General features: G+C 39.1%; 1 protein-coding gene across 8 annotated transcripts in view; it reads left to right on the top strand.

The window, feature by feature from the left end:
- The window catches only part of LOC117936761 (RNA binding protein fox-1 homolog 3-like), a 713247-nt gene that overhangs the window by 649578 nt on the left and 49103 nt on the right, over positions 1-14566 (top strand). For all 8 annotated transcript variants that reach the window (XM_034860139.1, XM_034860141.1, XM_034860137.1 and 5 more), the window contains 3 exons: positions 6735-6867; positions 9889-9928; positions 10129-10193. In XM_034860139.1, the coding sequence (XP_034716030.1) occupies positions 6735-6867; positions 9889-9928; positions 10129-10193 (238 nt within the window). The remainder of the gene's footprint in view (positions 1-6734; positions 6868-9888; positions 9929-10128; positions 10194-14566) is intronic.

The raw sequence follows: 14566 nt of genomic DNA, 5'->3' as shown, positions 1-14566 counted from the left end.
TAAGTTACTTCCGCAGTGGTTGCACTTTTCCGAACCGGATGCTCTGTCCATCAATATATATACGGTCTATGATAGTAACTATAGTTATCATTTTTGATTAACCCAATGAGCGCTGTGTCGTCAGCAAATTTAACAACCTGCCAGCTCGCCTGCTGTGGATGGTAGTCTGCAGTGTAAATGGTAAAAAGAAAAGGTGATAAAACAGTTCCCTGAGGTAACCGTGTATTTGACATAATATTGTCTGACTTAATTTTTGAGTTTAACTTAACAAATTGAGACTTGTTTCTAAAATATTTTTTAAATCAACGAGATAAAAACACATGGAACCTTCATTATCAAAAGCTTATTTACAAGGATGTGTGGTTGTATTGTATTGAACGCTGAGCTAAGATCATAGTATAGAATTCTCACACACCGCCCCCCTGCATCCAGGTGAGCATAGAGACTGTCCAATTTACAGACAATAGCATCCTCTGCCCCTCTCTGTCAGTCTGGCTACAGTGCTGAAAAGAAAGAAAAAAATATGAAAAAATATGATCTTGTTTTTTAGTTCTTGTCAGAACACAGGCTGCAGCATTCTGGATCAGTTGGAGAGTCTTTAGGGACTTATTTGAGCATCATGATACCAAGGAATTACAATAGTACAGCCTTGAATTAACAAATGCATGGACTAGTTTTTCAGCATCATTTTAAGACAGGGTTTGCCTAATTTTAAAAAGTGTGTGTGTGTGTGTGTGTATGTGTGTGTGTGTGTGTGTGTGTGTGTGTGTGTGCTCGGACGTATGCGTTTGCGTGTGTGTGCGTTTGTGCGTCTGTGCACCTATGTGCATGTGCGTTTTTGAATGAGTAAAAAAGACTGTATGGGCATGAAGGACAATGAGGAAAAAGTAATACTGATTGACTTTGTCCTAGAGTATATGCAAAGCATGGTGTGTGTGTGTGTGGGGAGGAGGGGGGTGGTGGTTGCTCGGCTACGCCCAAGATTAGCTATTATTTCGTTAAAGCTAGGCTATGTGCTACAGACATGGAGATACCACATTAGGTTTCAGCTATTCAATGCACGTTGAAGAACAAGAAAAGACACTTTGGAACTTCATTATCGATAATGACCCATCTTCTCAGTCACTCAGGTCTGGACTAAAGGGAAGTTAGGGCAGACTCTGAGATTTTTGTCTGGATGAAAGGACGTTCATTATACAGATAAGCAGCTGATTCTTTGATAAATATAGCTTCATCAGTTGACACAGGGACGCGGGGTGGCATTCTTGTTACCTCGTGGGCTGTGAACAGTCCGTCTGTTATCTCGCTGAACAGCAACTAAACTCCGTGGACGGAGCAGCAATGTAGCAATTTCAGTTCACAAGCTACAGTATTTAACACAACATCATCATGTCCTGTGATCTAGGACTTTCACAGAAATAGATTTGACTTTGGCGGTCACAATCACAGATTGATAATCAAGGTACACCGGTAGTGCTTATTAATCAAATCACATCAATGTCATAACGCAGTTGCAGCATTAGCATTTAAAAACACACATACATGTCTCTGCCCAGAACACTATGTAGCCTTTTCCTGTGTGCATTCCGCAGAGTACAAAAAACGGGTTAACAACTTGGCCAGTGATTACCGAAACAACTCCACACGGGCAAGGAAAAGTTCAGAGTCAACTCTGTAATGTTTGTTCCTTATGTACGACAGGGTGTGGCAGCATGCTTACTTATGAGAACTCTTTATTACTTTTACAGCCTTGTCAACACATATAGGCTACGTGCTCGTCGTGTCTAACACCATTCCCCCCTCCCATGCTTCCGCCGGGCTAAGATATCTGGGTAATTTAGTACAGCCTTTATCAACACATCTTCCTTCCTTTAAAAGTAAAGCATTTTCTTTCTTAACAAATTCATTAAAAAATAAGATCTACGGAAGAGGATTAGGGCCACTGGTGAAACATTTATGTGAGTTCTGACTTTATAGTCAAAATTCTACAGATACAGATAGCTTTATTTGTCACAAATGCACAAGTACACAGCGAGATGATGCTTTTTGTGGAGCAAGCCTCTGGGCTGCAGCTATTTGAAGCGCTGCCACACGCTCTCCTGCAAAGGATTTATGCAGACATCCACATAGTGTACAATACATATCAACATAACAACATGATGCACAACACGACACACAGTTCATGTGGTCACATGAAGGAATTTTTCTGACCGTTCTGGTCAGCTCTCTGATGTAAAACCTTCAGCTTCTCGTTCACCCCAATCAAGCACTCCTTAAGTTCCCCAGACAGCTAAATACTAAGAAAACCAAATTTATGACGTTTTCAAGGGCTCGTTCCCAATCCCCAGATAATATAACTATTAACACATTAAGTGGAGACTTAATTGAAAATGTTTCATTATACAAGTATTTAAGTTTTTGGCTGGACAACAAACTTTCTTTCAAAGTTCATGTTGAAATGCTTGTTTAAAAGCTGAAACTAAGGCTGGGGTTTTATTTTAGAAATAAAACTTGTTTTAACATGTCAGCCAGAGAAACGCTTGTGCAGGCCACTTTTTTAAGTGTTTAGGACTATGGTGATGTTGTCTACATGCATGCTGCCTCTAGTACTCTCCACCTCGTAGATTCTGTGTACCATAGTGCTCTGCGCTTCTTAACTAACTCTTATTTCCGTACTCATCATTGTACGCTGTATGAACTGGTAGGCTGCCCGTCACTAAGTCTAGCTAGACAACTTCATTTGTATATTTTTCTATACAAGGCCATGCTGGGTAAACTGCCGGCATATTTATGTAATCTCCTCAAGCTGAATTCCAGCCATTTTCATCTCCGTTCCACCAGGATACGCTCTTACCAGGTTCCAAGGGTTTTTACTGAGATGGGGAAAAAAGCCTTATCTTGCTTTGCTCCATGTTCTTGGAATAATTTGCAAAACGTTCTCCATCTAAATGATCTAGTCCCGTTAAATGAATTTAAGGCCATGTTAAAATGTCATGTAATTCAAAAATGTAACTGCCACATGGAACATGTTCCTTTCCTCTATGTGGGATTTTTGTCTATGCTGTATTTCTGTTTAAATTGTGACTGGTTTCCCGTCTTGGCCAGGTCTCCCTCGAAAAAGAGATTTCAATCTCAAGGGACTTCCTGGTTAAATAAAGGTTAAATAAAATAAAATAAAAAGGGCTGCCTTTTAACATGCTCTGCATCTATTAGGTAGAAACGGTAGAAGCATTTTCTGCTATTTCTTCCATTGACTTGACACATTTCTTAACTTTTGATTGGGTGGCGAGAAGTCGGAGATTCACAAACATTTGACAACACATTTATAAAAATACACATTCAAAATAGTAATTTCAGCATTGGAATAGTATTGATTTTTTTTTTACTGTTTAAATTTGTTAACTAAATTTGTAACTTGCGGAATTCCTTCCGTACTGACTATGGATAAGTACCTCCTACTTCAAAATATCCGACCCATCCTAAGATCAAAGATGGGACGTAACGAAGTACAAATAGTTGTTACTGTACTCAAGTAGATTTTTCAGATATTTTCTTTTTTTTACTACTCTTTACAACGTTTTACTTTTACTCCTTACATTTTACCATGAATATCGGTACTTTCTAATCTTACATTTTACAATTGGCTCATTACTTTAGTTTCAAAGTGGAGTTACCATTATTTTTCACGTCAGCAATACCACGTTCAATCTAATTGAATGGAATATATGTTGCAATTGACGCACCACTACAACATGACTCAACAGATTCGGCGGCATTCATTTGAGGCAAATCATTGCAGCTAATGTTCGCACATAGCAACGGAGATGCCAAAGATTCAGCGGACAGGCAGCAACATCTTTGGCCTTATCTGAGAGCGATGTTTGAGATGGTGAAAAATGTTAAATTAAAAAATTAAAAAGGAGAAACTGGATCTGTGACTTCTCACACAATCCCAGTTGAATTCATATCTTACTACTCAGTCATGGAGTCCAAGTCTCTGTCACAATAATGATTACCATTTAAAATGTAGGCAATGGCATATAAAGAGCCTTTTTCCATGTCCACTGAAGTTTCTCAGCATGCACTCTAGTAATATTTGTGTGGTCCAGGTAGCTTTGCGTTTTTACGCTTGCTTTTTACGTTGTTGTCATTTGCAAGGATATTTTTACTTTTATACTATAGAAAAATTACCAAGCCTGTACTTTGTTACTTTTTCTGGGTAAAGAATTTAAAGCAGTACTTTACCAGAGTATTTTTTAATAAGTATCTGTACTTCTACTTAAGAATATGTGCATGTATCTTACATATGCAGATTTGGGGTGCACCCTGTGTAGTATTGCATGTGTGTGTGTATCACTGGATGTTGTTTTTTTGTTTTTGTTTTATGGGCTTGATGGATGTCAGGCAGAGCTGCATTGAATTATGTGTTTTTAGCTTTAGCATAAACAAGCCATAGCTCATCATCAGATTGCATTAATTTATATCACACCACCAACCAAAATGCACATGCACATGTTCTCATGCTCACTCATATGCACACGCAAGCATTGTGTCTGTGGATGTCTGATATGAAGAAAAAATGGAAAGGTTGGGGGGCCACTTGGGTAAATTGATCTTTTGCTGGCTGTGTGGCATAATTAGGCTGTCTGGCTAGTTAGAGTAGGACAAGGCAGACACAGCAGAGGGCAGACGATCTCCATCACTTTACACAGAGAGAGAGAGAGAGAGAGAGAGAGAGAGGTACACAGAGCTAAACACAGTCAGTAGTAGACAGACAGGCAGAGAGAGACAGGTACACAAAACTTCAGACAACTTCAAAAATGGCTTGCTAACGCCCCCTAGAAAGTTAGAACAATTTAGCCCCTGCAATATGTTTAACTTAGTTTGACAAAACTTGGTATATGTTACAGCATGTTAAGATGTACAAAAAAGCTTATAGGAGCTATACCCTAAACCCAACGGGAAGTCCACCATTTTAAAGATCGACTTCAAATTTTGTTTGTACCATCTTAAGACCTTAGAGATGAAAAGTTATTAAAAGAAAAACTTTTCGTCCTGGGGCATGGTGGTGACGGCGTTTTGCCATCAAAACAGGAAGTGGGTGTAACTTGAGTGTATATCTTCTAATTGGTTTAAACGTTTTCAAGACTCATAAGACTCTAAACCTAATGACATATAAAGGCCGATATTTGCTTGAAGTAATAGCATGTGTGGCAACAGGAAGTAGACCTAAAAGTCTAGGTGCTATACTGTAACAAAATCCTCCTGGAGATGTCATCCGATGGACTGTACCATCTCAACATCTTAAAGTTGGAAAGTTATTAACAAAAAACCTTTCGTCAAACGGTGTGGGTGTGGTGTGGCTGCCATTTTAAGTGAACGAGAAAGTGTCTGTAACTACAGTGTACATTGTCATATCTGCCCAAAATTACCAATGATTGACAAGAGTCTAAGCCTAAGGACATTTCTAGGCAAAAATTGACTTTCACTCATAGTGGTGGTTGGTTCCTGTACTACGTAAAAGTGCTCTGAGTAGACGTTAAGTTTAGAAAAGTGCTATATAAAAACAGTCCATTTACGTTTCCATATTTATTAATGCATAGTCACAAGGAGCATTTGTCAGGTAACCACTGTGTACTCAACACATCAAAGTATTTTTATTTTTAGGAAAGCTGTTTATTTTGAACTCAGAACAAACATTTGTCCCAAAAGGTCATTTTGTCTTAATCGTATGTTACATTATAGTGGAACTTGGAGTGTAAGGAATTTGGAGTGTTTAAATAGTGTGATGGCATGAACTGTGCATGGTTTGAGGAGGAGGGGAGATCTAAAGGGACTATTAGTTCAAATTTAAACTGAATCCAAGCAACAGATGAAAGATACATGTGTGGATTTATTCTGCACTTTTTACCCAAGGATTTGGGTCAATATATTGATCAGTTCACATTTTGGTGTATGAAATAGTTTTGTTACGACCGTACATTTAATGAAAGGGACATTTGGAGGAGTTGTGCCTTAGTAACTGGGCCCCCCACCTTTGATAGTCAAATTCTGCCCCGGGATGAATCACATATGAAAATAACTTTAAATCTGTTTTGCAAAACCAGTTTGGGCTCATTCACTTAATTTAGTTCTAAACAGCACAGAAAAAAATCTCGGAAGACTTTCAATTTAGTAATCCATCACAGTGAGAGATTATACACCATCACTGTAAACTGTTACATTTTGCATAATTGCAATATCAGGCCATTTTATTTTGAATACATACAGAAGACAATGAGACTTTCCATTCTCTGCTTCTCTCATTTCTGCATTTCACACACTAAAATACATTTTTTGATCAATAAAACATTCTTTGCAGGGATGTTAGTACCCCTCTGTTAAGAACATCCCAGTAGCAGTTATAGCCTGTAGAATCACATAAAACCCAGATTATACCGTTTTAGAATAAACCCTTTCTAACATCAATGTACAGCATTTATTTCAGAATATTTATCTTGAAGAAGAAAGAAAAAAAAATTGAATGAAGTACTGGAAAACAATCTACAGTAATGTAACTCAGCATTGCAATGCAGGGATGATGATGCAGGGTCGACAATAACAAAACTGTGGTGACAGCAGCCATATCCCTTAAATGTTTATGAGTGTTTTTTTTTGGATAGTAAAATATGAAACTTAGTGTCATTGTGCTTCTTCCAACCTTCTTTCTCTCTTTCTGGATGTCTCACTCTCAGTGACAGGGTTTCCATACCCCAGTACAGGAGCAGCTGTGGCCTATAGAGGGGGCCATTTGAGAGGGAGGGGACGCGCTGTCTACAACACGTTCCGTGCTGCACCTCCTCCTCCACCCATCCCTGCCTATGGAGCGTGAGTGCCTGGTCTCTCACACACACACACACACACACACACACACACACACACACACACACACACACACACACACACACAAACAAAACTAACTGAAACAAACACACAAAGAAACACTGTATTATTTATTCATAAATAATTTATATATAAATACATCTCCGAGACGGAAATCACACAATTGCACAAATATAATTCACAGCATTACTAAAAGACATGAGCTAACACACGCAAAATATATACTGTACATACTCACACATACACACATGCGGTAACAGAAGAGTGGTGAGGTGAAAACAAAAAATGCCAAATTTGTCTTCCTTTTTTTGGATGTGTCGTTCTGTAATCGGCTGTAAGTGGACTGCTATGACCTTCCCTGCACACTCCAATAGGGCCAGAGTGAGAGACCTTGTGAACGTCAAAGGGACATACATGGAGTGAGAAAAAAGAAAAATAATAGATGTCTGACAGGTTAAAGGAAAAAAAATGAGAAGAATAGACAATGTTGACATATTGTATGTGACAGTATATTCCAAAATGCCCGGCAGCAGTGCAGACAAAGTATCACGTTAAGTTACAAAACATGACGGTGTGCATAATATAAGTCCTAAATGCTGAGTGAATGCTTGATTATGGAAAGAAAAGTGACTGGAGCGGAGATAGTTTTTCTGTACAGTACATCAAGATACTTGTTTATACCATAGACTTTAAAAATAACACGTAATAATACGACGCAGCATCAGTGACAACACCTATTGGTTTGTTGACCGGCGTTTTTTGTCGTATTGTCGGCCCACTTTAATACGCATACTCTTTCAGCTAAGGGGTCCTTAGCCCAAAAAACCTCTGCTTTAGATAATAAGCTTCAGAGGCATTTGGGACCAAGTATATAACTAGAGATGTTCCGATTCCGATATCATTATCGGAAATGCCTCCGATACTGCCAAAAACGCTGGCATCGGTATCGGCTGGTAAATTATAAAATAGTTGCGCTGCTTTTAGAGGGGCGAAGAAGAATTGATCCCCTAACGCCTCCTTAAAAGAAACTAACATTAGCGCATCATGACGGCCATTTGGCACTACTTTACTGTGGATGTTCCCAACAGTAAGAGGTCGACATGCAACATATGCAAAGAAGCAATTTCGAGGTGTGGCACGAGTGTTGCAAATTTCAACACCAGCAACTTAATTAAACATTTGAAGACGTGTCATGCTAAAGGCACAACGAATTTACGAAAGCTAAGTGGTGGAAAAAGGACAAACTGCAGCAGCAAACTCTGTAAACTGCCTTCCAACGACGATATAAATTCCACAAAGACAGCCAAAAAGCAACAACGATAACCAACAAAATGTTGGAGTTTATTGTACTGGATGACCAAAAATGTGGGATTTTGCCGCTTGATGGAGCATTTGGAGCCAAGGTACAGTTTGCCAGGTCGTAAATATATCTCCGAAACTGCACTACCCAAATTAAACGAGACAGTTAGGGAACATGTTTCGTGTATGCTGAAAGATGTGCATGTAGTCAGCTTTACCACGGACATTTGGAGCTCCGACGTGTGCCCCATGTCTTTGCTAAGTTTAACGTCACACTGGGTGGTCAGAGAGTCAACATTTACCCCTCGAAGTGCGGTGCTGCATGCCTGGCACATTATTTGGCAAAGCAATTGAGGGAATGCTAGTAAAGTGGAAAGTCCCCAAGTCCAACGTTCATGTTGTTTTGCGCGACAACGCTAGCAACATGAAGAAAGCCATGGACGAGATGGATGTACCAAGTTTGGAATGCTTCGCACACACTCTCCAACTGGTGGTGCATGAAGGGCTACTGTCTTAGAAGTGGGAGTGATGCACTGGCGAATGGTAGGAAGATAGTTGCGCATTTCAAACACTCGCCACTGGCTACTAAACGCCTAGAGGATTTTCAAAAAGATCTCCAAATGCCCACCAAACGTCTGCAGCTGTATTAATTTATGTTTTACAAAGTTAAACCTCAGCCAGGCCTTACCACAATGATAATAATATCACAGTCATGCATGTGCAGTATGATCTTTTTTTTCTTTTCTTTTTTTTTAAACACACTGGTATCGGCCAATACCCACAGCACAAGTATTGGAATCAGTCTTGGGAGGTAAAAAATGACATCGGAACATCTCTATACATAATCTCTTTACTTAAAAACTTTTTCCTATTTTAACATTGGGAAATTGTAGGTTTTTATGTCCTTAATGCATGCTTGCAGTTTAACTAAGTGATTGGTTTCATCTGACTTGACTAATGGATATAATTGGGTATCATCCCCATAACATTAAAATAATGGTGCTACCTATTAATATTGGCTAGAGAAAGCATAATAAGGTGAATAGAATTGGTCCAAGCACCAAGCCTTGTGAGACACCATGGCTAAATATAGCGTGCCTGGAGGATTCATCGTTAACATGAACAAACTGAGACCAATCTGATAAATAGGACTTAAGCAAGCTTGGTGTGGTTCCTTTAAAGCCAGGTTAGGTTTAACGTCTTTTTAATAGGATGTTATGGTCAATAGTGTTGAATGCAGCAGTAAGATCTTTTTTTACTCTCTTAATGATGAGTAATAGGCTGTAGGAGTAAACACGATTTTTCAAAATTGGTGGTAGCAATACTGCTATTGAGTGCCATTTTTGACATTGAAGGATTTACAATTAATATTTGATCATTTGGTGTTTCCTATGCTTTGACAGAGGTTAGAGTACTAGAAGGGTCAAAGGTTATATCATGCAATTGACAGACGTCCATACAACACGTCCTTTGATAAACGTGTCATCGAATTAAATTAAAAAATTCTCTGGGTTTGAACATTGTTGGAAACATTCGGTATAATGTGAGTACACAACCTCAACAACATAGTTAACATACGTATAGTTGTTTTTAGAAATTTTAATGCAGAAATATATCTTTAATAAATTAACTAAAACACCATATCAGTGTAGTTTTACTTCAACCTAAAACAAGAAATGCCTTATGTTTGACATCTTCTGTCAACAGTGTGGTCTACCAGGATGGCTTTTATGGAGCAGAAATATATGTAAGTCAACATATATTCATTTTTATTTTTATTCATGAACTTATCTACTATGATCAATCAAGAAAATAATTTGGTACAGAATGTCATGAGCTTTTGATCCAATGGTTTACTTAAAGTCAGTTGTTGTATTTGCACCTTCATTTTGGTGGATGTTGTGCTCCTAACCTGAGGTGGGAATGAATTTCTCTTTCTCTCTTCAGGGAGGGTATGCAGCTTACAGATATGCCCAGCCAGCTGGTACTGCTGCAGCTGCTTACAGTGACAGGTATTTTGGCTGCCTTTTTCCTTCTGCGGATCACTTCAAGGTATTCTGTTTGAATGAGTTACATGTAAATAATCATGATTAATTTTAAATTCAACATTTCCCGAACACTTTCTGTGTATCCCTCAGTCCCTCCATAGGCCTGTTGCATGAAAGTAGAAAAAAAATATCCAGGACAAGTGAAAAAGCGCAGCTTGACTTAGTGTGATCCGCTCATCATGGCTTAATCGGTTGCACGTTTGCCTAACCAGGATGAACAGGTGAAAGCTAATACCAGCCAGGTGTAGATAGCTGGGATAAGTGCATGTTCACGGCTTTTTTTAATAGACCACGGTATTGATCACAGATTTACTGATGCACCAATGGAGAAGGCGCATGCGGCATAAGTTTCACCCAATGAGCAGCAGTTTCTAATGGAAAGTAACCAGAAGGTGAAGCATATAATATGCAAAAAGGAAGATACTGCTGTTGTCAAACGGAGAGTAAGAAGACCAACAGACTATAGCGGACCGACTGAATGTGTAAGGATGAAAAAATATCTACTTAGCCTTCTAGTCACAACACATTTTTACAAAGTTGTAGCCTACACTGTGTTTTAAGTGCTTTAAATATGCTAGTTTTATGTGTTGGTTTTATTGTTGTTTCTCTTTTTATGTGGTAAATGGGTAAAGTGTCTTTTGAGTAGCCTACCATGTAAAGCAAAATACAAATAAAATGTATTATTATTTAGCCTACTTTGCCTTAAAAGTGAGCAGAGGGAATTAATGTTCCCCCAGAAATGTACCCTAAGGACTAGGCTTAATTTCAAACCCTTATTTACAACGCAAGAACATGTTTTACAACCATATGCACAAATCTCTATAAGCTGTCTTATTCTATAAATCTTTGTACATTTAATGTTCATACAGAACAATCCGAAAGGGACAAAAACTAGAAAAATAAGTAAGTGACTTCAATACACGCTTTGAGCATATATTTAAAACAATATTCATGTTTTTTTTATTCTTCTGACAAGTGACAGCACCAAAAGAGAAAGATTAAGAAGCATTGTGGTGTTTCCTGTGTGATGAACGTGCACATCAGGCAGCCTCGAAACACTACCGTCCCATCGTGGAAAGGTCCCAACTCTCCCGACTGCTAATAGCAGGGGTTTATATCAAACTCATGACAACAACAGTGACAAATAATGCATGTTAATAAAAATTAAGCAGAACACATGCAGAAGACCATGAAATAAGTTAAATGTGTTTATTTTGGATCAGAGCGGCAGCTGATTTAACACATGAGATACCAGGATTAATCTTAGCCGGGCTCTTAGCCTGCTCTGGACCAGGCTAGCTGCAAAGAATAAATCTCCATGGTTACTTGGCTGGGTTTAATTCAACCTGGTTTTGTCCAACCAAGTCAAAGCTAAATTCATCCAGGATAACTTGAATATCCCGGCTGAATCCCTTACCCTGGTTTTGTGCAAAAGGCCCCAGGATTTTGTGTTGTCGCAATCGCAACAATTCAAACAAAATCAAACCAGTCGCCATGAATTCTGTGCAACTAACAATTTTGACCAATCACCGTGATGTGACCACAAATCTGACTGATAACTAGAGTTTCCCACGACTTCAACCAATCACAGCAGTCCCATGTGACAGACTTGGTGTCAGTATGTGACACTGAGAGGCAAAGACTAAGCAGGGGTGAGAACAGGTTGAGGTAGGTAGGTGACACATACGTCGCCAAATTGATTTCCTTGTTTATGAAACGCAGACAAGACATGTGTGACTCAAACATATGACATTTACCAACAAAACGTACAGGAAAGATCCTGAAAAACATTTCAGACCATCCTGCAAACATGTATGGATTTTAACGTTTTTTCACTCTAAAGTCGGTGAAAGCTGCTTTAGTTTCAATACTGTTGGCTCTCTGCGGCAGGCGGGGGCTGCTGCTAAGTTCCCCCCACAACTGACGTGCATACACACACAAACATACACGGTGAATGCAGGAAAAACGGAGATAAGTCAGACACGATGACTTAAATTGCGAACAGCCATGCTCGTTATTGTAAGTGATATGATAAGTTAAAGTCCAAAAGGTACTTTATCAAACCGTAGGAATGTGTGTCCCAGGCCAAGATAGGAAAATAACTAACAATGCTAAGATCAAAAAGCCAGTTCAAATTTGATTCATTCTATTAATTACTTTTTTTTTTTTAACTTAAATCCATTTGCTGCATCCTGAGCCTTTTTGGTAAGGTTACTTGGAAAAACTCAGCCCAGAGTAGTTTTATTCTTTTCATTTCATTGCAAGTTTTATCGCAATTTTTACTAAAGCCCCCACAAAATCAGGCTTTTTGGGCCGCAACAATCTCAAAAAAGGCCGTAAAATCCTGATCCCTTACCTACCTTAAAACCGGAAATGTTAAAAAATTTAAAAAAAAGTTCCAACTCCATTCACTAAAGGAAGTAAAAGCCAACATTAAATGTGGTGACTTAATGTAGATCGCTCATGGAACAGGAGATACTAAACTTTCTCACAGTTGTGAGGAAAATAACAGCAGCATTGTTTCATTGTTGTTTATATAGAATTTTATCTAATCAAAGAAGGTAGGAAATACCTGTATAAGACTATATAATAGAGGCCAAAAGATTGAGCATTAAGCAAAACTCCACGTGTCATGTTGGTCTGCTCCAAAGCAAAGTTGTTCAACCCAGGTTACCAGTCTAGTACTATTGTATTGCCAACTGTTAAAAGCCGTACTAAGAGCCCAGTGGCAAAAATGATTTTAACTTAGCATTTCAACTCCTAATAAGCAGTGCACAATGTTCTGAACTTTTTGATAGTTGAATTACTATTCAACAGATCTTTCTTTTACAATTAACAGCTGTTTGATACAAAATTTATATATACTTTCATCAAAAATATATATTTGTACGTGTAAAAATATTACTTCAGCTGTTATTGGAAATTATTTTATGCACATAAACATGATTTAGTTTTCCATTGACTAAAACCCTGATTATATTTCTATTTGAAAACATTTGAGCATTGAATAAAAATAAAAATTATTCACATGTTTAGTTAGCAGTTGCCGATTGCTCTACACATTTCAATCTCTAGGTCACCCATTGATTTAAAATGTTTAAAATGAAAAAAGTAGCTCAGCAGGGGCAACAAGTTCAATTTAAACTGGCTCTATTTGAGCTAACTGACCTTACTGAGCTTAATATTTATTATCCTGCATAACTGGTATCATAAAGTTGAGTATCAGCTGGCTCAGTTTACTCTTGGCTTTATGGTGAGCATGAGAAGAGGCATAATTATGAATGACAAACATCATCAGAACCACATAACAATATATGATATGAAACAGTGAAAGAAATGCAGTTATATGGCCTGAGGTTAATGTAGAGGAGCTGACTCAGTGTCACAAGTAGACCACGCATTCTAAGTTTCATGTAAATCGGATGATGTTTGTCACCGGGCAGCGCTATGACCAAAAGTAAACATTGGCCTGTATATGTCCCCCGGCTTGGACTCTTGTTGATTGTGGGAAATTTCAAGGAGATGTGACAATGAACACTGTAGTTACAGCCACTTTCCCGTTCGGGATGAAAAATGGCGCTGTGTCGTGCGGCGGCCTGTTGCAGCAGCTCCTGATTGTATGTGTTATTGTGTTTTTTTTGTCACTTTACTTTTATCTATTTTTAGTCTTTAAGTGTTGTACATCTGTGTTAAGGATGGGGCCTGTAAATTTCGGATTTTTTTTTTTAGTTTTATTCTTACTTTGGTTGTATTTTGTAACTTCTTGTGTTACACACAAGGCAGCGGGACTAATGTGTACACACGCAATCAGTTGATAGCGCTGTGTGGACCTGTGCTGCTGCCGGGGGCCAAACCTAAAACCCCAAAGGAACTACGAAGGAGACGCCTTTTTGGCACGGCGGCGCCCCAGGCGGCAGCGGCTGGCATACAGCTCCGACCAACTCGCGGATATTTTTCATAAAAAATGCCGCCAAACTTGCTGCAAACAAATTATCAATCCAGCCGATCATTGCTTGACCGCCAGCGCCTGCTGGAGTTACGGTCATGCAGTTCTTTTGGACTTGTAACCACCATTACGCTCGATTGTTTACGTGGCGTCGGAGTGCTCCGGGAACAAGCCCCGGAGGCCTGCGATGCCGCGGACTCGCCGAGCAGCTCACGCCGACGGAGAGCCAAGCGGAAGCGGTGCGGCCGGCAGAAGAAACGCGGCTGTCGCGGAGGTTTAGCAGCCAAGCTAAAGGCTAACCCCAGACCATGGGTACAGACCATCGCTTCCATCCATCCTGCTCTCCAACGTTCGCTCACTGGACAACAAAATAGACCATCTGCAACTCGAG

This window comes from Etheostoma cragini, chromosome 21 (genome assembly GCF_013103735.1).
Source record: "Etheostoma cragini isolate CJK2018 chromosome 21, CSU_Ecrag_1.0, whole genome shotgun sequence".
Taxonomy (NCBI): domain Eukaryota; kingdom Metazoa; phylum Chordata; class Actinopteri; order Perciformes; family Percidae; genus Etheostoma; species Etheostoma cragini.
This window is presented reverse-complemented; position numbering and strand designations above follow the sequence as displayed.